At 55.9% G+C, this 26,365-nt stretch overlaps 1 protein-coding gene across 4 annotated transcripts in view; it reads right to left on the bottom strand.

The window, feature by feature from the left end:
* The window catches only part of fmnl3 (formin-like 3), a 57,710-nt gene extending 33,499 nt beyond the window's left edge, over window positions 1-24,211 (bottom strand). The window contains exons 1-3 of one of the 4 annotated variants that reach the window (XM_069178590.1): window positions 23,512-24,211; window positions 725-808; window positions 381-461 (exon numbers count right to left, since the gene is read on the bottom strand). In XM_069178590.1, the coding sequence (XP_069034691.1) occupies window positions 381-461; window positions 725-808; window positions 23,512-23,625 (279 nt within the window). In that variant the 5' untranslated portion in view covers window positions 23,626-24,211. The remainder of the gene's footprint in view (window positions 1-380; window positions 462-724; window positions 809-23,511) is intronic. The other 3 variants (XM_069178594.1, XM_069178585.1, XM_069178597.1) reach the window with 3 other exon arrangements.
* Window positions 24,212-26,365: the final 2,154 nt, after the last annotated feature.

Raw genomic sequence — 26,365 nt, 5'->3', positions numbered from 1 at the left:
CAATCCTACTGGGAGAGGGAGGAGGGAACTCAGTTGAACTGGCAGCCCAGTATGTGATCTCCTGTCACAGCCTGAGGAACAGTGAGCCTGTCTCCCAGTAATGCTCCACATGCTTGCTTGTGAATGTATTATGATGTGTCTTTGTTGTAAATGTCTGTAGATTTTATTTGTATTTTTTTATTTTGTTTCATGTTCATTTTATTTTTATTTGCTGGGCAACACTGATTGTACCCATCGGTCATGCCAATAAAGCACCTTGACTTGAATTGAGAGGAGAGAGAGAGAGAGAGGGGAGGGCGGAGAATGGAGAGCGATCTGATGGAGAGAGAGAAGAAACCTGGCATTAAACCCACTCGGTCATCTGCCAGTCCTTTTCCTACCTTCCGCGTCACTCCTGGATCCAAGAACCCCCGGAGCTTCTGGATGTAGGTGTGGGGGGGATTCTTCACCTGGAACCTCTCCTGTAATGCAGGGAGAAACGCAGCGACATGAGGGAACCGGAGCCTCCCTGGAACGGGAGGCCGGCCAGTGCTGCTCCTGGGGACCCCAGGCCTGCTGGACACTGCTCCTGAGTTCGGCAATGCCACTGAGCCCCAGCGCTCTTCACACAGCGTTCACACGGCGCTCAACAGACCTGGGTCAAGGCGGCAGGATGGCTTCCCGCTGTCCTTCCGATTTTGAGCACAGAGCCGAATTACGGCCGCCGAGCACAGCCCTGCCCTACCTGGTCACAGATCAGGTCCCACTTCTTCTCGTTGTCGTACTGCCGCAGGAGCCGAGCTTTATCGGGGGGCAAGTTCATGGAGTTCTGAAACGGCAGAGAGGGGCAGCGGTGAGGAACCGACAGCCGCGGGACCCGCTTAAATCACTGCGGCGCGTTCATGCGCGTCCGCAAGGCATCACACCCGCCTCCCCCTGCCCCTGACCCCCCGCGGGCCGCTCACATGGCGCCCAGGACTGAGGGGCAGTGCGCTCCTGCTCTGCAGTCCCCCATGCAGGATGCTCTTGTGTGTAGATGTCTACCAGGGCCGTGAGGGCCCACAGTCTTCCTGGGAGGGTCAACAGAAAACTTTCACTCCCAGATCACGTCCAATGCCTGGGGGGGGGGAATGGGGTGGCACTTTGGCAGCTGAAAAGGTGGGAGCTGAAAACGTCACAGTTCTGTGCATTTGTTTAGAAGAAATGACACCATTATTAATGCTGAAGCATGAGGTAAAGGGCTCCCTAGGCAGACTCCCTGCATGTATACATGGAAACAGAGAGACCATCTTTCGGTCAGGTGCCTGCAGACTAAACTGAGCAGACTATGACTTGAGAGGCACCACCCACAGCTCTTCCAGGTGAGAAGTGCACAGACGGCCTTACACACAGACCTGCAGGCTGTCCCCTACAGCCGGCCTGTCTACCAGTGCAGATCAGCCACAGGTTTCTAAAGGCGGGAGACTTCCAGCCTCCCATTCTCCACGTTTCACAGCGAGGTGGCTGACGATTCCAGGGATGTCTGCCAAGCCGCTGTGAGTACGCTGGAGCTCCTGACTGGAATCGGTGGGTGGTCCCCGTGACCCCTAACCCATGGATCAGAATCTCTCTCCCTCGCTCCAGCTTGGGCGGCAGCCGATGACCTCACTTCCTGTGCTGGCTGATGGCTTCCTGGCCTGAGCTGCATGAGATCATTCCATCTCTGCGGCTTCAGATTTTTTTTTTTTAGCTCACCAGCTCTTCCGTTTCATAACATCTGCATGTTTTGACGGCTTTGACTGTATCGCTAGTATACACGCGAGGGTATCTAAGGAACTTTTTTTTCCTCTGATGCAGGGTGAGGTCCAGTTTTCTGACTAGCTTCTCTATTATAAAACAGATTTGGCTTTCTGGATGGGCAGGGGATGCCCTTATTTTTTAACTTCTGGTTTTACCCAAACTTTCCTCTCTCGTTCTGCTACCCAGGGAAAGAGAGAGCTTAATGACACAAAATGGTCTAAACTGATTTTAGTGCAAAAATGGCATTTGGTTTTCCTCGCGGCTCTGTGCCCCTAGCGACCGCAGTGGAAACAGGCATCCTGGAGCAGGACAGCCAGCCACCACGCCCAGCGAGGAAAGTGCCAGAAAACATCAGCCGGAATCCCAGAATCCCCGAGGCGAGAACAGTGGGGAGGAGAGGAAACTCTGAGCACCTGCTCGTGCTGCCGGAGCGGAGCGTTTCGCACATCTTCCTGTTTGTTAGCAGCAGGCATGCAACTTCTGTCCCCAAGCAAGAGTATTGGCCCTTTGTCCTTAGAAAAATCTTCCAACTGCCAATGAGTTTCCTTTGATCAAGCACGTCTTGAGCTAACCAGCAGAGATGAGAATCAACAGTTCCTCAGGTCTGGTGTTGCTACTGTCGCCCCCGAGGGGCTACACCTGGGTGTGTGGGTGATGGACATTCTGACGCTGTCCAGAGGGATCGTTTCTCTTCCCAGAGAGGAGCAACTGGATTCATTCTGGAGCTTCAGGGAATGTCTTACCCTGACAAGCTGAAGGAACAGGCTGACAGGGTGAAGCCCTTCAGGTCATGAACAGATAAGACTACGAGGGGACCTGATAGTGAAAATACTCAAAATTCTCAGTCAATCCAGCGGATTTCTTCCAAATGTCCAGTGAAACACACACCAGAGGACGCAAGAGGAAACTACAGAGAGGTGCGCTTATAACTGAGAAGAGGAGGCACTTCTTTACACAAAGGGTTGTGGGAGTCTGGAACAAGCTACCCTCTCATGTTGAAGCTGATGCACTGGTTTCTTTTAAGAAACTGCTAGAGGTGACCCTGGATCAATCAGTGACTAACCACCAAACGGACAAGATGTGCTGAAATGCTCCTCTTGATTGTCACTGTTCTCAAGGAAGAGATAACATGAGGTCACAATCGCTCTGTATCGGCCGTGTTGCTGCCTGTCTGAGGACCGTAGTTCACATTTCAAAAGGTTAGGATGCATGGCTACAGAGCATGAGGTCACCCTGCTCCAGAACAGATAACTGTGTGAAAATACGTCTCTGCGAAGTTTTGATTCTGGAAAATAGATACAGACCACAGATTTACAGGAAGCCAGGCGTTTATTTTAGCAACCGAAAGCAAAACTGATAACTGCAGGAATGGTGAAAAAGTTGCTGGGAATCCCCCCAGAAATGCTGCAGTGAACCCCCCAGGAATCCCCTCAGTGTCGCAGGACCCAACTTGACTTGCAGCACCCAGAGGACATGAGGCGCAGGATCTTTCACAATGAGGCAGGTGAAACCACAGGCAGTGCTGAACATGACTCCAGGGTCTGGACTAGCAAACAGCAAGAACTCCCAGGTATATTTCCAGCGTTTCGAAATGGAGGTTGAAGAGGCCAGGGTGAAGATTTAACCCCCTGGGTGAAATCTAAAACCATTTTAATCAGATAAGCAAGATTAATCTAATATGGAGGAGAATATATCTTTGTAATGGTTTGAGGAAGAGGCAAATGTTCCTCTCTATCTTTCAAAAAAGGAAAAACATCTGGCTGTAGCTTTGGAAACATTTCTGACCTCACCTACAGAGCAGCCTCTTTAGGCCTCCTTTCGAGAAAACGCACTCCAGCAACTTTATTTCATAACAGTAATTCACACAACCACAGCTCAAAGGAGACCTTCCTGGCCGTCGTCTTCAGTGTGATCAGTCGGAGAACTGCGATGGTGGTTTTAGGTGACTGGGACTGGGACAGTGTGTATTATCCAATCCGCACCTGAAGACAGAAGCAGTGCTGGGATGGTGTTTTATCTCTGGGAAGAACTGGGCACCGGGGAGAGGTGGCGTTGACCCAGCAGGGCCAGGCCCGGTGACGGCTTGGCTTCCACTTGGCAAAGAACAGGTTCCCACAGAGCCCAGGAAGAGGAAGCAAAACTGCAGAGCACAGATGATTCACGCTTGGGGGTCATCCGAGAGGGGGGGTCACTGGCTCAGCATGGGTGCAGGTCAGCCACTTCCTCAGGGAGCGGTAGCCATAACCTCGCGCCGGCGTCGCCGCGTCCAGGGAGGGAGGGAATGAGGGAGATGTGACAGAGGAGAGGGAGTGGATCACAGCCAGGGCCCTGAATGGGGAATTCCAGCAGGAGAGGGTGCAGAGATCAGACTCGCCCCCTGTGGTCATGTGGGAAGTCCCACAGTGCCTCTCAGGGGACACGTCACACTGGAGGCACGATCAAGACCTGACCAGCTCTTCGGGATATCTCCGCAGGGCCACTGCCCACACTCTCACAGCATGGAGTGCTAGAGGAGGTCCCACCTCTAGCAGCTGTGAGTGACAGCTAATGGACCAATCGCCTGGCCAGCCTGAGGACACGTCCTGCGCCAAGCACGCGCTCATGTCCCTGTAGCCGGGGCAGGAGGTTTAAACCAATCAGCACACGTACAGAGAAGCAAGTTGATGCAGCGGCTGTAGCAGCTCGCAGGGATGAACAATAATCGAGGAGTGCTAGAGGAGGTCCCGCCTCTAGCAGCTTTGAGTGACAGCTAATGGACCAATCGCCTGGCCAGCCTGAGGACACGTCCTGCGCCAAGCACGCGCTCATGTCCCTGTAGCCGGGGCAGGAGGTTTAAACCAATCAGCACACGTACAGAGAAGCAAGTTGATGCAGCGGCTGTAGCAGCTCGCAGGGATGAACAATAATCGAGGAGTGCTAGAGGAGGTCCCGCCTCTAGCAGCTTTGAGTGACAGCTAATGGACCAATCGCCTGGCCAGCCTGAGGACACGTCCTGCGCCAAGCACGCGCTCATGTCCCTGTAGCCGGGGCAGGAGGTTTAAACCAATCAGCACACGTACAGAGAAGCAAGTTGATGCAGCGGCTGTAGCAGCTCGCAGGGATGAACAATAAACAAGGGGTGTGGAGATCGAGCGCCCGGGTCCTCATGCGCCCGAGTGTTTCCTTTGGGGGATGGGGGGGGTCAGCTGCTCTGTGACAGGAGCAGGCCAGGGGCTCCAATTGTGGAAGGTTAGAGGTTCCCGGTTCAAACCCCAGCTATGCCTCCAACTCGCTGAGCCTTTCCCTGCGCCCCCTCGTGCTCCGACCTTCGGTGGCGACACTAAACCGAGGCCCAACCAGCGACGTGCCCGTGGCAGCGCCTATGGACTCTCCTCGCCTGCTCAAGCCCCTTGGGGATGACAACACCTGCGAGCCGGGCTGCGTCGGTGCTGAACAGTGCCATAGCACGTGCATGGCCAGACACAGGATTTCGGCTTTCAGCGCTCTCTGCCCAGGAGAAAAACCAAGCGCGTGAAAAGAAACAAAGCAAAACATTTCTTTCAAGCAGGAAAGAGACTCAGATTTCTCTCTGTGAGTTTCGGCCAAATTACAATAGGAACTGTCAAATCAGGTCCCGGCTTTCAAAAACTGCAACGGCTGCCAAGCCAGACCTACAAGAAACAGCCCTGGAAGCGCCGAGCGCTCCAGATGGCCAGAATTAAAAAAGGAATGCGTCCTGTTTACAATGGTTACAAATTGCCTATAAATTCTCCCTTGCTGGGGCTGCAGCGGGACCTCCTTCCTGCATCCGAATCCCAGCTCTGTGACTGGGGGAGACGCTGAAGGCGGCGATCTTGCACCCTGTCCATCTCGCCTTCTCCCTCCTCCTCCTCCTTCTTGCCCGAAGAAGAGCAAACCGGGCACCGCCCACACGGATCACGGAGAGCCCGCCGCCCTGCTGCCTGGCCAGCGGACGGTGGCCAAGCCGCTAAAATGGATCAAAGTCCTTCGTTGACTCTACAGCGCAAGAAGCCGTGGAAAATGTCTGATCGTCATCTCATGTCTGGGTTCAAAACCTCGTGCAAATATTCACAATCCTGAAAGGTTAAGGGTCCAGGCCGCCCGGAAGGCCAATGGCCGAACAGTGACCTGAGGACACTCACAGGATATTAAGGGCGTTACTTTACGCAGAGGGTGGTGGGAGCTTTGCAAGAGCCGGGTCGCGGGTCCTCGGAGACTGAGAAAAGGCAGGATGAGATTCGTGGGTCAAAAAGCTCCCAGCAGCCAAATCAACCACAGGGGTGAAGGGCCTGCTTCTCTCTTGTGGCCCTCCGCACAGTCCAAACCACAGGCCAGGTGCAGTGCAGCTGTCTCCCTCACACAACCCCCCCAATGGGCACATCAGCTGCCCCGGCCTGAATCCAGGTACCCCAGGGCACCAGGGCTGGCGTCAGTGGCTGGCAGCACAGGGATTGTGTGGTGTTGCTGACTGACCACACTCTCTGCCTGGTGGGAGCCCAGCTGTATTTCCTACCAGGAGCTCCGCAGTGTAGGTCAGTGTTGCAGTTTCCAATCCACTCCAGGTCTTTCGCACAACCACACCTTTGACCCCTACACCGAGCAACAGTAACCAAGAGGCTGATCATCTCAAAACTCTGCAAGGGAGAAGACCGCAGTGGAGTCCTGTAGTCCCTTGACCCTCCCCAACTTGCTTACTGCCTCACTCTGGAAGAATCGCCTCAGTCAGGCAGTTTAGTTTCGCAAGGCATGCAGTTTCAGATTGTCTCAAAGACTCTGCCTGCAACCAGAGCACGTCCCTGCAGAAGAAGAGGAAGGGAAAGTGCACACCAATGCAGAGCAAGGACTCCCCAGCGGCTCCCCCTCCTGGGAGCGCAGATACAGCCCTGTATCCCAGAAGTCACCAGTTCCCGTCTGGGCTGCGTCACCAGCTACAAGGGGGGGGGGAGGGACAGTCGAGTCCCGGCTGGACACCGAGCACATCGCACAGAGAGTCCCCGAGGGAGGCTACGCAAACGGGCGCCTGTCCTGACCGCAAGGAAGAGGCCGCTGTAGGCCGCAGCGCACGACCAGTGAGGTAATGGAGCCCCGAGAGAGCAGGAGAGCAACTTCAAAGCTCCACGTCAGAGGAAAATGAAAAGCAATGAACGCACCACAAGGCTGCGGGACTAAGCGTTTTTCAAGGCAGCGTGTCAGTGGACGGACAGACAAAGGGTAGGATTGAAATACAGCACCCGGGCAGCCTGCCAGCTGGCACGAGCAGCGCCCCCACCCCCCATGTCTGAAAGTCCTTCATCGGCAGAACAGTCTCAGCAGGACGGGCTGAAGAACCGGCTCTCCTTCAGACTGATGGACAGGAAACGAAGGCAAAAAACACCGTTCAAGCCCACTTTTCCAGGTGCACGCTGCCACAGCTGGGTAAGACCTTCCCAGCTCACCCTGCCACGCCCTGGCGATGCCCACGGCATGCATTTACAAAGGGAAGAGTTAGAAGCAAGCGAAGCAAAGTCAAAAGCAAGATTCTCAAGACGCCCTGATGTCTCGTGCAGATGGGACTGGGGTCTGAGGTCTGAGGATTCAGGAGCTGACCTGAATGACTCTCTGTCCGGCCAGTCATGAACCTCCCTCTCCCCGGACAGAGGCCCTACTCTACCCAAGCCTGTGGGCAGCTGCTTTACAGCTGTAGGGCCAGAGCCTGTATGCTTGGAATGTCCCACAAGCGGGTCGCTTCAATCATTATTTGTAAAAACAGGGGGTCCTTTAGGAATCATCTCAATGCCACACTTGGATCACTCAACTACTAGAAACCAAACAACGGCCGAAGGACCTTCTTGACAATCTAAGGCGCGGACAGACATGCCTGCAGTCCGCAGAGCGCAGGCGGCTGTGGAGATCTGGGAAGAGGGGATCCCCGCTCGGCCCCCAGCCAGGATCCCAGGACGCCCCTCTGCGCCGGAAGGGAGCCGAAACCTTGAAAGGGAGCAGGGTGGACTGGGAACTGCAGGAAAACGCAGGTCGGGATCTGAACAAAGACCGCAACGAGAGTGTAACTGTCCTTTTCTACCGCGCCGGCAGCCTGCCTCCGCGACACGCGAGTTCAGGGCCACGACGGTGCTCAGCTGCCAGCTCCGGCGTCGGATCTGTGGGATTTCGATCAATAGCGCGGCCGCAAGGACACGGGAGGAGGGAAGGGAGTTCTCCGTCAGGAAGTGGCTGCTCAGCGGACGGTGGGGGGGGGGGGGGGTCGCGCCCAGACTCCCGTCGCGCGCGCGCGTGTGTGTGTGTGTGTGTGTACGTGGAGGGGTCAGCGAGAGGAGCCACAGGCAGGTCAAAGCTGATGCCGGAGGACTGGCGGGGCGGAACCCCTGTCCCGACAGAAGCCCAGGTCTCATCTGAGCCGGATCACCCATCGACAGCACCCTGGGCTTTCATGCAGGGAGCCGACAGCGATTTCAGGGATAGCTACTGGAGTGGGCGAACTCACATGGTTTCAAGTTTTTATTTGCTGCCTGAACAAATGCCAAACTTCCTATTGAAAATCCTCAAAGGCACAGACAAAAAACCGCTCAGTGGACGTCTTCCAAATGACCAGCAAAAGCAGAAAACACAAGTGTAAAATATTTGGAGGTGATTTTAATACGCAGAACGGGAGGCGCTTCTTTACGCAAAGGGTGGTGGGAGTGTGCAACGAGCTGTCCCAGCCTCGTTGTTAAAGTCAACATCCTTGCTACTTTCAAGAAACAGCTGGATGTGATCCTGGGATCAATTAACTACTAAAGTAACTAGCTATATGGGCCAAACGGCTCCTGTCATTTGTCACATTACTGATGTCTGTAAATGTGCTCATTTTAATTGTCCCCAACCTTCTGCCTCTTCTGTCCACAACCCCCCCCGCTCCCTCAGACTGGAGCTCAGCATTACACACAGGGAGTCAGACAGGAAATCATTGCGTCAGGGCAAACCACAAAATAGCCTATTCTTCCAAAAGCCGCTGGCTCTGTACGACGCAGGATTTATTTTTAAATACAGCCCACCTCCACTGAGTGAGCAATGACAGGGCATCTGGGCTCTTCTCTGATGAGGTATAATCAGCCTCCCTGATTAAACTGAGCTGATTTTTTAAACACTGCCTTGATGTCCCTGTCAGCACCCCAGTGTTGAATATAACGCCAGCCTTTCCAGAACCTCGTATCCCGGAGCACAACCTCACACATCTCGGCCTGGCATTTTCCAGGCCCGAGTCATTGCCAGGTGCAACGCCACAGTGCTCTCACTTCCTCGTGGGAGTCTGGAGAAAAAGCTGTGAGGCGGCAGGCGTTCAGCTCACACTCAAACCAGGGCCAATGATCCCTCCAGTATGTCTTTGGACTGTGGGAGGAAATCAGAGCAGCCAGAGGAAACCCACCTGAACACAGGGAGAACATGCAAACTCCACACAGACAGCACCCAGGTCTGGAATGGAGCCCAGGGCCCCAGCTCTGCAGGGCAGCAACGCTCACCACTGTGCTGCCTTGTAAACGAACAATTTCAGAATATCCCTTAAGATGAAAGGGTTTTAGTGGGCAGATTGCTACGCCTCTCGAAGAGTTTTTTCTGGAGCTTCAGCGTTTTCTCCGATTCGCTCCGGGAATTGGTGGCACTCCCACCCAGATCGATGCTTGGTATCCCAACAGTAACCACAGAGGACACTGCTGGACCACCACATCCTACCACCACCATTCAGAGTGGGAGAGCAGAAAAGAGAAACGCTCTCCTTGTTCTCCAGCTCCGGGCTTTAGCACCCTCTGGGCTACTGGGCAATCAAGGCTCAGGCCAGTCTGGCCACACAAGCCAAGCGGGTCACCAGTACTGGGAGGAGCAGTCCCTCTCCAGGCCGGAGGATCTCGGGATTGCGAACACAGGGAAGTCTGCACTGCGGCAGGGTCTGCCGTGCCGTGCATTTTCCGGTACCCATCTGAAAGAGAAAACGGCACCAATCCCGACCGGCTGAGCCCCCACCCCCCACCCCCAGGCCACACCCTCCACGTCTCCCTCCCCTATCACTGCCGCTGCGGGCAGGGCAAGGCAGGGCAAGGCGGGGCTCCGTCTGCAGCCGGAGTGATAAGACTGACGCTCGGAAACACACACCGCTAGTTCTCCAGGCTGGGGATCTGGCCTGATGCTTCAGTTCTGTCCCTCCTGAAAGATGTTAAAAAAAAAACAAATCGGAGGCAGAAAGAAGCTCCCTAGTTTTTTGAGGGGCACGGGGAGCAGAGAGACTGGGGGGGGGGGGGCTGCCCAGCGACTGTTCTGGGGCGACAGACCGGCCACGTGGCTGAGGAGGCCCCTAGGCACACACTCGGGCCTGCAGGCTCTCGCAGACAGGTCAAAGGAACAGCATCTCTACTCCAGAATACAGGAGGCAACAAGGGGCCTGTTTCAAGTACTGAAAAGTTACTGAGCCGGAGGTCCATAGCCACTTGCCAAACAAGGATCCCAGCTCCAAGAGGACATGACTAGGATGTGCATTTAGGACTTTACTGTTGTGTTAAAGGCGATTCTGTGACACTGTTCAGGAAGCAGCTCTGCTCAATAAATAGCTCTAACAAACCTAATGGATCAAATGTCTACAGCCTGTCCTTTTCCTCCGTTTGTATTGGCTTGTGCTGCTCCTTGCAGAGTGTGCAGAGCGGAGCCATCTGCACCCACAGGGGCGGTCAGAGTTCAGAGGTCAGAGGTCAGGGGCCTTCGATGGGCCTCCTCTTGCACAGCAGTTTGATCCGTTTCCGGTTTTATCAGCTGTGTAAGAAGGCCAGCGCCAGCTTCTGGATACTGCAAGCCTAATTACTTCTTTTGCATCGCTCTGCCCAGGAAGAAAAACGCGGCTGAGCTTCTGTGTGCTTGTGCTGCTGTTTCTCCCAGCGTGTAAAAACGCAAAAACCTACAGTATTCACCCACCGCTCCAGCGTGTCCTGCTCTGAATAGGTCTGGCTTACACCTCCTAACGTGATCCGATTCCTGCTTGTGCTGCCGAGTCCCTGAACCCAGACTGGGCAGCAGGTCCCCAACGGCCGCTTCAGCGCCCCAGGAGCTGATCCAGACTCTGGAGACGGGTGGGGTCCCCAGCCAGGTTGGCTCACGCCTCTCTCTGCCACATCCCCCTGGAAGCTTGAACGAGAGGCAGCCAAGACTCCAGCCGAGACCAGCTGCGTCTCTTTTGTCCTGAACACAACACGGGAGACCGGCCCGCCCTCCACCCCGTGTGGCGATACCGGTCGGACCGCGAGCCGAGAGCTCCCTGGTCCCGGCCCCCCGCCGACACGTCTCGGGTTCCTGCTGGAGAGCTTCAGGCGCCCCCCAGTCACAGCCGCTGTGAGAAAACACGGCCTCCCTTTCTCCGGGCGGACACCTGATCCGGGGGGCCGGCCGGTAATCCGAACCCCGCGATCGCAACAAAGGGGAGAGCGGCACAAAGGAGGCTGTGTGCTCCGGGCCGGAGCTGTGCCGAGTCGGCTCATGGCAGGCATCCCAGCAGCGGAGCCGGGCCCGACTGCTTTCCCAGAGTGCCCTTGTGTCTGACCGAGACCGTTTCCTGTAAACTTCCACAGCTAATAATAACCTCTCTCTCTCCGCCTGCGGCCACAGCGCCACAGTGGAGAGCAGCTCTCCTTCACGCCCGCAACGGCGGTAACGGCAAACTCCAGGTCAGGCAGACGAAAAGAAGACAAGAGGAAGAGCCCACAGGCCTTCAGTCTCTCTGACACACTGGGGAGCGGGCAGGTCTGAAACGGCATCAGGCCGTCCCGTACTTTTCTCACTCACAACGAGCGGGAATCCAGACTTGGCCGAGGTGCCTGGAGAAGAGAATGACGGATTTCTGCGCGTGCGGACAGCGGGATGGAGACACCCAGCCAGTCTGGCAGTGCCTGACCAATGGCGGACAACGGCACGGTCCTGATTCAGTCCTGCAATCCCGATCCCAGTCCCTGCAGCCTAGTGGGGGGGGGGGGGGGACTTCGGCCTTTCCAGTTTGAGGAGCGGATCAGCCACGCTGTCCCCAGAGGCTGTGGGATGACAATGGGAATAACTGCAGGGGTGAGCGGGCGTGGCGCTTCCTGCCCTTCGACAGCTTCCCTTGAAACAAGTGGTTCCCAGTCCTGGTCCCGCTGCCCCACTGGTTCTCATGCCAGCCCACCCGCACAGGATCACTGGAGGCCTACGGGATCCGAGAAGTGGCTTCACCGGAATATTGGTATCTAGTCACAAGTTTGAGATTTGATTTCATTGTTACATAGTCCAACAGTTAAAGCTCCAACATGTTTAAGAGCAGGGAACATACAATTCAGGTTAATGTTCTCAGGCCAGTCAAGGGTTCGATTGTGCATCTGAGGGCTCGGCTGGAACAAAACCCAGGAGGCGCGCAAGCCGCCAGGATTAGGATTGGGAACCCCTGGCTGGCTGTGAAAATGCAGAAATGAAGAAAAAAAAAAAAATCAATCGAAACTCTTGTGACACTGAACCGCAAGAGGCCTTCGAGTCGTGTGGGATCGGGCCACGCAGAGAATCGTGAGCAGAAATCAGACATGACGACCGCAGCAGCCTGCCAGCGAGAGCTGCTCCTGGTTCAGCAGACCAGAGATAGACAGACGGGCTCAGGAAACACAGGGCTTTCGCTTCCTCCTCTGGGCCGGAAAACCAGCTCGTCCTCGAGATCTATTTTCAGCCAGCCTGGCTACGGCACACAGACTCCCTTTTGCAGCTCAGCTGTGCCGACGCCATGCCGGAGCTAAACTGTGCAGCTACAGCCATTCGACTTCATTCCTCCCACCCAACAAACTATAATGGCGTGTGGAGTTGGGCACTGCCCACCGTCCAGCAACTCTCCCCATTCACTTGGCAGTGTTCTGGAACAGGCAAGCTGTGATCAGCAGAACAGGCGACGTGTTCAACTGAGGCACTGGGGGATCAGATACCAATGACCCTACAGCCTTTGCAGACCACCTTTTCCTTCGTGCGACAAATGCCAGCTCACTTAACGAAAGCATCGGCAATATGCTCTTAATCAGACCAGCGAGGCTCTCTTCCTCTGCGCTGCGGAGCTCCCCTCTCACAGAGCCAGTCCCGCGAGGAGCGCGCTCTTCCGGATCGCGCGGGCCGACACAGGCAGCCGTTTCCTCTCTTCGAGGGCCCCAGCCGAGCGCAGAACGCAGCAGCCGCCAGCGAGCGGCTGTCCGTGAAGCCCGCTTGCCCCGCTCTTGCACAGCTTCGTTACAGAGTGAGGCCCGTTCTGTTTCCGACAGCCATATCTTTCATTAACAAACTCGCAAACGGCGCACAAGAACGCCCCAGACACAGCCCATGCTGCTGATCTAGCCTGCTCGCGATGGGGCGTACCAGATCTGAGGGTCTCTCATCCAGGCGCCTCCTGATTTTGGCCAGGGTGTGTGTGTGTGTGTGTGTGTGTGTGTGGGGGAGCAATCTTCCCAACAGGATCAACAAGGGCTTCACTTCTGTCTAGTGCGACTCTGTAAAGTGTCACGTGTGCATATGCACCTTCTTCTTCTTTACTGGCATTGCTAGAATACCTGAGCCAAGGGGAAGACGGGGGCACTGCAGCATCTCGCTCAGGTGCACATAAATCACCCCCCCCGCACAGCCCCGAGCCCGCCCACCCACCTGCAGAACTGTCCCATCCACCAGCGCCAGACCACAATCACCTTTCAAAGAGAGGCCGAGCACCCGCAGGTCACACAATCTCTTCTGCACAACAGTTAGGGGTTACTGCAGATCAGGCATCAAGACCAGTAACAGAACTAGACTCTGAGTCTGTGAGAGCCCAGTGAAAAAGAGAAAGAGTTCATAATCTGAGACCTGACCTCACCCTGTTTCCTTGAAGAATCAGGTAGCCAGAAAAACACAGGACACTGTCAGAAGCTCGTTTCCCCAGGACATGAGAACAGACTTTATCACAGACCTCTGTACGCACACCATGAGTGTGTGTGCTGGAGACCTGCCCAAGAACTGTGCGTTTTATCGCTGGAACTGGACTTGCTTCTATCCTGGGGCACCTGGGTAAGAAAAGCACAGTGCAGAGGAGGCTGGCCTTGGAGTCTAGGCCCCTTTAAAACAACACTCCGACAGAGCCCTATTGTACTGAGGAGGAAACTGCACTGCCACCCAGCCAAGGCCTCAACTACCGGCTGCATGCACAGGCCTGACACCCCCTCCTGTACCCCCTCTCTCCCTCTCCCTCTCCTGTACCCTCAACACACCCCCTCCAGTCCCCTCTCTCTCTCCCTCTCCTGTACCCTCAACACACCCCCTCCAGTCCCCTCTCCCTCTCCCTCTCCTGTACCCTCAACACACCCCCTCCAGTCCCCTCTCTCTCTCCCTCTCCTGTACCCTCAACACACCCCCTCCAGTCCCCTCTCTCTCTCCCTCTCCTGTACCCTCAACACACCCCCTCCAGTCCCCTCTCTCTCTCCCTCTCCTGTACCCTCAACACACCCCCTCCAGTCCCCTCTCTCTCTCCCTCTCCTGTACCCTCAACACACCCCCTCCAGTCCCCTCTCTCTCTCCCTCTCCTGTACCCTCAACACACCCCCTCCAGTCCCCTCTCTCTCTCCCTCTCCTGTACCCTCAACACACCCCCTCCAGTCCCCTCTCTCTCTCTCCCTCTCCTGTACCCTCAACACACCCCCTCCAGTCCCCTCTCTCTCTCCCTCTCCTGTACCCTCAACACACCCCCTCCAGTCCCCTCTCTCTCTCTCCCTCTCCTGTACCCTCAACACACCCCCTCCAGTCCCCTCTCTCTCTCCCTCTCCTGTACCCTCAACACACCCCCTCCAGTCCCCTCTCTCTCTCCCTCTCCTGTACCCTCAACACACCCCCTCCAGTCCCCTCTCTCTCTCCCTCTCCTGTACCCTCAACACACCCCCTCCAGTCCCCTCTCTCTCTCCCTCTCCTGTACCCTCAACACACCCCCTCCAGTCCCCTCTCTCTCTCTCCCTCCTGTACCCTCAACACACCCCCTCCAGTCCCCTCTCTCTCTCTCCCTCTCCTGTACCCTCAACACACCCCCTCCAGTCCCCTCTCTCTCTCCCTCTCCTGTACCCTCAACACACCCCCTCCAGTCCCCTCTCTCTCTCCCTCTCCTGTACCCTCAACACACCCCCTCCAGTCCCCTCTCTCTCTCCCTCTCCTGTACCCTCAACACCCCCCTCCAGTCCCCTCTCTCTCTCTCCCTCTCCTGTACCCTCAACACACCCCCTCCAGTCCCCTCTCTCTCTCCCTCTCCTGTACCCTCAACACACCCCCTCCAGTCCCCTCTCTCTCTCCCTCTCCTGTACCCTCAACACACCCCCTCCAGTCCCCTCTCTCTCTCCCTCTCCTGTACCCTCAACACACCCCCTCCAGTCCCCTCTCTCTCTCCCTCTCCTGTACCCTCAACACACCCCCTCCAGTCCCCTCTCTCTCTCCCTCTCCTGTACCCTCAACACACCCCCTCCAGTCCCCTCTCTCTCTCCCTCTCCTGTACCCTCAACACACCCCCTCCAGTCCCCTCTCTCTCTCCCTCTCCTGTACCCTCAACACACCCCCTCCAGTCCCCTCTCTCTCTCCCTCTCCTGTACCCTCAACACACCCCCTCCAGTCCCCTCTCTCTCTCCCTCTCCTGTACCCTCAACACCACCCAACACCCCCCCACCTCCTCTCCCTCTCTCCCTGTACCCTCCAAATGCTCTGATACCCCTCTGGTGAGGGGAGCACCTATAGTTATATTTTCTTACTGTTAGATATAGCTGACAAAGGGGGGTGACCTGTTAAAAACCTCAGAGCAGCGGGGCGATTCCTGCATGGGGCTAGAGAGAGGAACCACACAGCCGGCCGAGCTGCAGGGACACCCCTGTGCTCATAGCGAAGGCCCTCGAAACTGTCCCAGCCCCTTCCCTCACGAGGACACAGAGTCCCAGCGCTTTCAGGCAGAGGCCTGAATCGGTCCTCAACTCGGCTTGCCACACCCCCATTTCGATATAAGATCACACAGGCTGCAGGTTTCTATATATACTGAAACCTTTAAAAGTCAGCGTAGGAGGTCAGAGCTCCACCTTAGAAATAAATCACAGGCAAACTCCCCTTGAGAGACAGGCTGCTGTGTGTTACTGAAGGACAGCAACCCCCGCAGAGTCTCACGAACACTGGTGTACAGAAGGTACCCTGAACATTCACCCTGCGTCAGCTGAGGAACAGAAAGGGAACGTTTTCCGATCTTTCCTCTCCCACTCGGCTTCAAGGCACCTCTCATGCCTTGTCACAGGAGAGCCGACAGGACCCCCAGCTCCTGGACGTCAAGCCCTGCTGGTGCAGCTGCAGTCAAACACGCAGAGCCTCGAGAGGGCCTGCAGGGACGCCCCGAAATGACTTGCACTGCTGTGTGACGGGAACCTGATCCGTTTCCCAGGGAAAGTGAGCTGCTCTGGTCATTTTCTCACTTTCTAGTTAAAATAAAACCCCCTCCGAGCTCCGAGTTTTCCCTAATTGTTTTTTTTCTAATAATTTAAATTCTCAAAGTTCTGTCTAGGTGCACAGGGTTGCCGCCTTGAAAGCATGACAGGAATCTTCCGAGAGGGAACGTGCCTGAGGGCTGCCGAGTGGCTCCACTAGTGAGAGCAGCAGTGTGGTGAGGACCCGCTGCCCCTGGGGTCCTGCAGTTGGACCAGTGAGAGCAGCAGTGCGGCGAGGACCCGCTGCCCCTGGGCTCCTGCAGTTGGACCAGTGAGAGCAGCAGTGCGGCGAGGACCCGCTGCCCCTGGGCTCCTGCAGTTGGACCAGTGAGAGCAGCAGTGCGGCGAGGACCCGCTGCCCCTGGGCTCCTGCAGTTGGACCACTGAGAGCAGCAGTGCGCTGAGGACCCGCTGCCCCTGGGGTCCTGCAGTTGGACCAGTGAGAGCAGCAGTGCGGCGAGGAGCCGCTGCCCCTGGGGTCCTGCAGTTGGACCAGTGAGAGCAGCAGTGCGGCGAGGAGCCGCTGCCCCTGGGGTCCTGCAGTTGGACCAGTGAGAGCAGCAGTACGGCGAGGACCCGCTGCCCCTGGGGTCCTGCAGTTGGACCAGTGAGAGCAGCAGTGCGGCGAGGAACCGCTGCCCCTGGGGCCCTGCCTGCTGTCAGCTGAGCTCAGGCTGCACCACAGTGCCTCTCGGTGACGGACCAGGGTGCCTGCGAGCCCGTAACTCTGCTGGCAAGAGCTGCACTTCCTAGCTGGGCTGGCACACAGGAGGTTAACCCGACCCCAGGGTGTCACCCCCCCTCCTCTGAAGCCTGCTAAAGCGATCAGGCCGGGGCTCTAACGAGGCGCACAGGGCCACAGCCATTACATCATTACACCACGAGCGCCGGCCGCCTTCCGAGACGCGGGGGCACTCGCGAGGGGGGGGGGTTGGGGATGGGTGGGTAAGGGCTCCTCCACTGAGCCGGCGGGTCAGTTTCAGCCTGCGGTGAGGAGCGCGGCCCAGAGCCTGACCCGCTCGCGAGGGGGCAGAGGACGCTGGGGTTGAGCCAGGCTGGGAGGAGGACTTCGGACTGCCGCTCCGCCTGCCCATCGCCCTGCTGGCAGCCCTTCGGTCCTACAGGGGCCAGACCCAGCTCTTCCCCGGGCAGCTGATGGGACTGGTCCAGCCTGGTCCCCGCCCGCTCTCTCACACAGCCGCTGCGTCCTGCTGCGGGAGGACACGCCACAGCTTCCCGGCCCCAACTTAACCCTTTCAGTGTCGGCCGAGCGCCAGACAGCGCATTCTTCACATTCCTGAAGTAGTTCCACGCTCCTGAGGTCATCGAACGATCATACAAGAACAATCTCTCGAATCCTGGTCCCCTTTTCCCGGTTTTCATTCCAGCTGAACTCGATATAACCCAAGGCTCAGTCAATATTAGAAAACCTCACTGGATCTCAGCAATACCTGCTTCAGAGCCCGGCTTGACTAATCCGCACAGTCCAGAACTGGCTGCCATCGGGCAGAACCAGCATGGAGAAATGAACGTCACACAGACACCCGCGGAGCAGCCCTGGACAGGAGGGAAGACCGCAGCCTGTGCCGGACGGCGCACAAGGAACTGCCCCAGGAGGCAGACTCCCGGACAAGAGACACAGACGGCTGGAGCGCCACAGCCCAGACCGGCCCGGCCCAGATGTGCAGCCGCCTGAACGCGCACGTGGTTCTGGTGGGGGCACGAGGCCGTGCAGAGCGAGGAGGTGTGGGGACCCTCTCTGGGGAGCCCTTGCTCTCAGTGCCACACCGTTAACACGCCCGGCTGGAGGACGGAAAGGCTGAATTCCTGGCAGGAACAGGACACACCTGCGCCAGCCAGCGTGAGGAAAGTGCAATGCCCCGGGTCTGCATTCACAACATACTGATCATTCAGCGCTCGCCTGGAGCCACTGACGGGGGGCAGGTTAGCAAGTGGAGCCGCTGGGTTATTCTAACACACAGCTGGGTTTGCCATTAGGAATCTGGGGGCAGGCCACGAGCTGAGCTCGCTCATCGGCCGGGACAGCCGCCAGGGGCTTGAGCCGGTGGGCCCCTGGTGGTCTCCGAGCTGAACTTCAGTGCTGACCTTGATCAACCCCTGAGCACAGCAACACACTAGTCACCACTGCAACATGACAAACTGGAGACTGAATACTGAAACCACGATGAACTTAAGTGCCAACATTCCTGCAAAGACCCAAACTGGTGTTTAGCTCAAGCGTGTTGAGCAGCCGACAGCACAGCAGGGACTTCAGAAAGCCCCCTTCACTGCAGAAGGACCAGAACAGACCCGAACAGAACAGCATTGAGCAGCATAGAGCAGCACAGGGCAGAGAAGAGCACCGCAGCTCAAAACAGAGCAGCACAGGGCACGGAAGAGCACCGCAGCTCAAAACAGAGCAGCACAGGGCACGGAAGAGCACCGCAGCTCAAAACAGAGCAGCACAGGGCACGGAAGAGCACCGCAGCTCAAAACAGAGCAGCACAGGGCACGGAAGAGCACCGCAGCTCAAAACAGAGCAGCACAGGGCACGGAAGAGCACCGCAGCTCAAAACAGAGCAGCACAGGGCACGGAAGAGCACCGCAGCTCAAAACAGAGCAGCACAGGGCAGAGAAGAGCACCGCAGCTCAAAACAGAGCAGCACAGGGCAGAGAAGAGCACCGCAGCTCAAAACAGAGCAGCACAGGGCACGGAAGAGCACCGCAGCTCAAAACAGAGCAGCACAGGGCACGGAAGAGCACCGCAGCTCAAAACAGAGCAGCACAGGGCACGGAAGAGCACCGCAGCTCAAAACAGAGCAGCACAGGGCACGGAAGAGCACCGCAGCTCAAAAAAGAGCAGCACAGGGCACGGAAGAGCACCGCAGCTCAAAAAAGAGCAGCACAGGGCACGGAAGAGCACCGCAGCTCAAAACAGAGAAGCACAGGGCACGGAAGAGCACCGCAGCTCAAAACAGAGCAGCACAGGGCACGGAAGAGCACCGCAGCTCAAAACAGAGCAGCACAGGGCACGGAAGAGCACCGCAGCTCAAAACAGAGAAGCACAGGGCAGAGAAGAGCACCGCAGCTCAAAACAGAGAAGCACAGGGCACAGAAGAGCACCGCAGCTCAAAAAAGAGCAGCACAGGGCAGAGAAGAGCACCGCAGCTCAAAAAAGAGCAGCACAGGGCACGGAAGAGCACCGCAGCTCAAAACAGAGCAGCACAGGGCACGGAAGAGCACCACAGCTCAAAAAAGAGCAGCACAGGGCACGGAAGAGCACCGCAGCTCAAAACAGAGCAGCACAGGGCATCACATAGCAGAGGAAAGAAGAGCATCGCAGCACAGAGAAGAGCAGCTCAGGGCAGAGCAGAGCATAGCAGTGGCACATTACTGCAGAGCTTCAGTGTCCAGAAACACTTGGCTGGTGCCGACAGAGTCGTGTCCTCCATGCGCAGTGTGAACCAGAACACGATGACACGACTTCACTCCTTACACAGGGTGTGTTTCTGTGCTGAGAGTTGTTTTTCCCTCTTTCATAGAAGAGGGAAAAGAAACAAATCAAAAGAAAAAAAATTAATCTCCCCCTGCAACTGAACAGCTTCGAAGCTTTATCTTCCTTTTCCATTTTGACATTTTTAAGGCAGACAAGATCTTTGCGTGTGACCAATGTACAGATATGGAAGTTCCATTTCAGAGGAGACTGCCTGCAAGAGCAGATAATGAGCCATTAATTTGTGGCATTGGGGGCGACAAAGTCAGGACTACCCAGCAGGACTGAGACACCATCGTCGTGACCCCACCAGCGTTGACGTCTGCTGCTTGTAAACGGGAATGCTCTGCCAGCCACACACCACACCAGGACACACAGACATACACACTATTACTAATCTACTAATAATATCCGGCCATTGCATTGTTCCAAAGCGACTTACATTTGCACCCATGTATACAGCTGGGTATTTTACTGGAACAACTCACGAGTACAATGGCAGTATCTGACCTTGGATTCGAACCCATGACCTTCCGGTAATGAGTATTAAACTGCTGCTCACTCAACACAGAGCAGGCTGAGCACCCCCTGCTGGTGGAGGGACTGTCCATGGATGCAGCAGGAACCACACTGGCTGCTTCTTCTCAATCTGTCCAGCACATCACGGGAGACAGGGCTCCAGGTGGGCTGGACAGAACCCCCCCCAACGATGCAGCTGGTTTTCAGATGAACACGCACACAGTTATGTTCATTTGGAAGGATGGAGGACAATTGGGCCAGCTGGCCCGATTGACAGATGGGAGCGAACAGATCCGAGGATTCTGCCCAGCAGTGTTTTGAAAGAAAACGAGGATCTTGCCTTTAATCACGTGGTGGGGTAGCTTGCTCCATACACCCACAACCCTTTGCGTAAACCAATGCTGCTTATTGGCTGAATGAAGGCAGCAGGAGTTGACAAGCCCATCACCGAGATGGAGACTCGTGTTTGTCTCGAAAGCAGAACTCTTAATAGTTTCTTAGGTCTCCATAAATCACTAGCCGTTTCGAACATGTGCAGGATGGTTATATTTGTACAATGAAGTCATAGACGAACATCAACGCATCAGACAAACCACAGAGGCAAGGAGACCCTTCAAAGCCCGCTGACAGCTCATGAAAGGGGGACCATCGACTGCTACAAATCAAATTTAACCCACAGGTCTTTGGGAGGGGAGAAACTGCAGCACCCGGTGAGACCCCATGCAGGACAGAACATGCATGCTCCACACAGACAGGCCCCCCAGTCTGAAATCAAACCCAGGGGTCTGGAGCCGGGAGGCAGTAGTGCGAACCAGCACATGGCCGCCCTGCCTGTATCGAGGTCTTCCCCTGCTCTTCTGCTGGCCCTGTCTGCCATGTAAGGGACCCACCACACCTGCTGGACTGACTGAGGAGCTGTGGTGCCCGCTGTCCAGAGCGAGGGGCTCATTCCCCACCTGGGCAGAGCGGACAGGGACCCCAGCAGCGCCTACCGACATGAGCGCCGAGGGACAGTCTACGGACAGGAGCACAGAGCCGACGAGACACGCAGCTGCGGGCGGGACAAGAGCCGAGCCAACAGCGGGACAGAAAAACCGCGCCGATGCCAGGAAGGGCCGGAGAGGGCTCCTGTGTAATTCAGAGAGGGTAATGAGAGACCAGGCCTGTCCCCTCCTATACTTAAGCCCACAGGGCAGGCAGGCACAGCCTCTCTGCAGTGGAGTACAGAGAGAGAGAGAAAGGGAAACCGTGGAGACGGCTCTTTGCTGTGCTCCACGTAGGCAGCGCGAAAGCGAACAGGGGTGTGTCCGTCCCCGAGAGCTGCTTCTCTGCCGCCATGAACCTAGGGGGTCAACATCCACGCCCCGGGTCCCAGTCTCGGGGCGACTGAGTTCCAGTGAATCCAGCGGGACTGTGATAAAAGCCACAATCTCTGCGCCGCCCCCTCAGGCCGGTGGTCAGAGGACTGACTGGACGGGTGGCCACAGCAATGCCCTGATTATTCCATCAAGCCCCCACCAGGGTGTGGCGCCACCCTGCACTTCCTGGATGGGCTCTGGGCTCCCATGAGCCTGGCCAGGAGTCAGCGGCTCTGAGGGGTGCAGCCTCGCGGCCTCCATTAAAGAAAGAGAAGCCTCACCTCGCCTGTGTTTGGCTCTGCCAGAGACACAGGGAGCATTCTTCCAACGTTTCAGTCAGTCTCCCATGTCTGTGCCTCATCGGCCCCCTGCTCCCTCCTCCCAGTCTACTACAGTTACCCCAGAAACACGAATCCGTGATAAATAACAACAAAACCGCGTGGGCAGGGGGGTTTCGTGCTGCCCTGCCCTCCTCCCTCTCCTGCCAGACCAACGCCATCCTCCGAGAAAGCGTCTCTGTGCCGAAAAGTGAGTCCAACGGCTCCAGTCGCACAAGAGGCGGCTGCACAGCGGGAAACCATGGCAACCATGTCCCGCACCAGTCCCGCCGACCTGCCCGGCCCACACCGGGGAGACGGACAGGGGACATGCGAACATAAACAAGGAGACGCCCAGATCTGGGAATCACGCGTACATACTCTGGTGTCGCTCCTGTGCGCCTAACTTAACACGGCAAGCAATAACGCCTTAAAGGCTGATATCATCACAGCTGATGTGGGCGTCCACGGGGGCGATACTTAAACACTACAACAACCGAGATCATTCCACGAGTCCTCCGCGCACACGCCAGCGGCAGGGACGTCGCCCCCGCTCGCTGCGCCGTGTAGCGGGGTGTGGAAACATGTAGGAGAGCGCGCGGGGTGGGAAATTCGCACGGGGATTCCAAAACACAACGCCACCCGTGCTTCGGGACTTTTTCAGAACCGGATAAAAGCACAGCTGCGCCAGTGTCTGCATCGAACTGCCTCCCCCGAAGTTTCTTTCGCCCCCCGAGGCGGCTGCGTGGCAACGGCGCCGTACATCCGCTCCTGCCCGGGAGACACCCGCGCCCGCCGGCGGTGCGTCTGCAGCTCTCCTGCCCCCTCGGCTCGCCGCTGGGAGAGCCACCGAGCCACCGGGGCAGGAGCCCGGGCTGAGACCCCCCGCTCCCCCGCTCCCAGAGCCCCGGCCGCCTGGCTTTCAGAAACAAGAGACCCGCGGGGGAGCGGTGGGAGGGGCCAGGTCGCGTAATTTTACAATATCAGCAACTCCACAGCGCAGAGAGCAAGTAAAGTCGAGCGAACAAAAAAAAAAAGTCCACCGCGACTTCTTTATCCACAGAAGTTGCGCCTCTGTCATTCCGAGGGCTGTAAAAACTCGGAAAGCTCTCCCTCTCTCTTCTCTCCCCCCCAGCCCAAACTTCGGCAGTTTGTTACCCGAGTCGGGCTTCAGTCGCCCCAGAAAGCGAGGGGGAGACGCACGCTGCGCGTTTGAATAACAGTAATTAAGAGATGCGATTTCTTTTTTTTTTTCCATTTCAACTTTTGAGAGGCATGCCAGCGCACACTGACCCAAAACACCCTTTTATCCGAGTGTCAAACTACTACAACAACGACGACGACACTAACAGGTGGGAAATAACTTTAAAAACGTGCGAACAGCTCCCACTCGCCACACAGCAATTCCCCCGGGACCGGTTTTTTTCTCTCCCCCCCCCCAGACAAAGGCGAGAAGTCCATCAGATCCCCCCACTCGCAGACCCACCGTGAAGTTAATTATACCCGCCCGCCGCAATTCTTCACAAAAACGTCAATTAAGCTCGCAGGAAAGAAAGAACACGCACACACACACACACAAGCCGACTCACCAGCACCAGCGCGAACCGCTCCTCCAGCTCGCAGGCGTCGGGCATGGGCACCTTGTGAGGCACGAAATGCGCCTTCACCTCCGGCTGCCCGTCCACACTCTCCACATTCCCCATGTCTGCACACCGACAGATTTCCCTTCGAGAGCCGAGCCCTCTCCTTCGCTCAGACTCCACCACAAAGGGTATTTCCGCTGGTTCCAGGCAGGTCGTTTCCCCCCAAACAATTCGGAAATCTCCCCAAATCCATCCGTCCGTCCGCTCCCCCTGCCTACGGTCTCTCCTCCGAAACTGCTCTTCACATCTCCGGCTGGCTCGCAACGCAAGTCAAAACGTACAGTCAAAAAAAAAATAATAATAAAATCCGCTTTACTTCAGCTCGCGTTTCTGTAGAAAACTCGATAGACGCCTTTTAGGAGTAAAAAAAAAAGTTTGTTTTTTTAAAGTTGTAAGAAAAAGGCAAAACAAAAAGTTTTAAAAAGTTAAAATATCTACACAGACGTTAACTCCAGCCTTCAAACCTCGCGTGTCCTGTGGGGTTCGCCCAGTCTACCAGAGTCTGGATGCACGTCCCTGGTTTGATGAAATCATTTTATCCGACCGCATATCTGCTATTCTGACTTGGCTGCTCTGACTTTCCATTCATTATTGTGGCGAGGCTGTGGGGCTCGAGCTCGGAGGATGGCGCTCCATGCAATCAGATCCCCCGCGCCCGCCCCCCTTCAGGCCCCACGGCCAACGCGATTGGCCGGACCAGCCGTCCGTCACGGTATGCTAAAGAGCTGGTTTTGCCTTTGATGTTGGCCGCCCTGTTTACAAAGAACCCGGATTTCTTCAGCGAGCGGCCGAGAAGGGCACTCTGCTGCCACCCGGTGGAAGGCTCCATCTACTGCAAGGCTGCGTCGGGGATGAATAGAAATCTTTCAAAGGGATCAGTGGGGTGTTTCTCCTTGTTTACCTAAATTAACATGAGGTGGTGCAGGAAACCCCTGACTTTCTTTCTTAGGACTTCTTACATCTGGAAAACGTCATAAAACGCAGGGTGCTGTTCTGCGAATTAAAAAAACAACAACAAATTGGTTGTCCCGATGGCAGCAGGTAGCTGCAGGGTGACAGCCCGTCCCTGGGACCTCTGAAGACATAGCAGGGTGAGGACCAAACCCAGGGTCGGCCCAACGGGACACCCTGCCTCCACCAGTTCCCATGAGGCCCTAATGATGCTGTCTCCTGCAGCCGGCCTCCACAGCACACTGCCTGGGCCTCAGCTCCCCAGGACACAGCACAGGGAGGAGGGCGAGAGAGCTGGAGGAGAGGGTGCTAGCGAACCTCAGAGGAAGAATGGAGTCATAGTCAGGTGAGGTTCCTCCCTAGAAATGTAGTGCTGGAAAGCTCAGCAGGTGTGAGCCTGGTCAGTACCTGGATGGGAGACCTCCTGGGAAAAACTAAGGTTGCTGCTGGAAGAGGTGTTAGTGGGGCCAGCAGGGGGCGCTCACCCTGCGGTCAATGTGGGTCCTAATGCCCCAGTATAGTGACGGGGACACTATACTGTAAACAGGCGCTGTCCTTCGGATGAGACATAAAACCGAGGTCCTGACTCTCTGTGGTCATTAAAAATCCCAGGGCGTTTCTCGAAAAGAGTAGGGGTGTAACCCCGGCGTCTTGGCCAAATTTCCCATCGGCCTTTATCAATCATGGCCTCCTAACAATCCCCCTCTATGAATTGGCTTCATTACTCTGCTCTCCTCCCCACTGATAGCTGATGTGTGGTGAGCGTTCTGGCGCACTATGGCTGCTGTCGCATCATCCAGGTGGGGCTGCACGTTGGTGGTGGTGGAGGGGATCCCCATTACCTGTAAAGCGCTTTGAGTGGAGTGTCCAGAAAAGCGCTATATAAGTGTAAGCAATTATTATTATTATTATTATTATTATTATTATTATTAAACGTCTGTGGGCCCAGCACAGGGCCTGAAGGGGAAACAGCACCACGTACGGAGAACCGGACCACCGCAGTTTCAGAGCCAGGATGGGTTTTTGGAGACTAAAGCAGGTGGCGAAACCCGGGAGGCTTGGAGGGACTTTGTTCCGTGAATCCAGCCTTAACGACTACTTGCTAAATCGGATAATGGACAATAACCTTTTATGAGCTATTTTGTATACTTGTATAAATTGTATGCTACAATTTTATTATTTGTAAGAATTGTATACGTCAATAAAAATAAAGCTTATTTTCTTTAAAAAAATCAGCCCCAACAAGATGTTTGAATAGCTTGTTCCATACTCCCATCACCCTTTGGGTAAAGAAATTCCTCCTGTTGTTGGTTTTAAGTTCACTACCATGTAGTATCCACTTGTGACCACCAGTTTGCGTTTCTCTGTGCTCTGTTGACACAAGAGGTCTTCCTAATGAATGAATGTACCTCTTGTATGGTTCAGAAGGAACCAGCAGGGGGCGCTCACCCTGTGGTCTATGTGGGTCATAATGCCCCAGTATAGTGACGGGGACTCTATACTGTAAAAAGACACCGTCCTTCAGATGAGGTGTAAAACTGAGAGTCCTGACTCTCTGTGTCATTAAAAACCCCAGGGTGTTTCTCAAAAAGAGTAGGGGTGTAACCTTGGCGTCCTGGCCAAACGTCCCCCTGGCCTTCACCAATCATGGCCTCCCAATAATCCCCATCTCTGAACTGGCTTCATCACTCTGCTCTCGTCCCCACTGAGAGCTGGTGTGTGGGGAGTGTACTGGCCCACTCTGGCTGCAGTCACATTGTGTCCAGAAAAGCCCTGTATAAGTGTAGGGATTATTAATTAATAATTGCATCAGGTTCATGTATTCTCATTAGTTTCAGAAATCAGTAAT

This window comes from Lepisosteus oculatus, chromosome 1 (genome assembly GCF_040954835.1).
Source record: "Lepisosteus oculatus isolate fLepOcu1 chromosome 1, fLepOcu1.hap2, whole genome shotgun sequence".
Taxonomy (NCBI): domain Eukaryota; kingdom Metazoa; phylum Chordata; class Actinopteri; order Semionotiformes; family Lepisosteidae; genus Lepisosteus; species Lepisosteus oculatus.
This window is presented reverse-complemented; position numbering and strand designations above follow the sequence as displayed.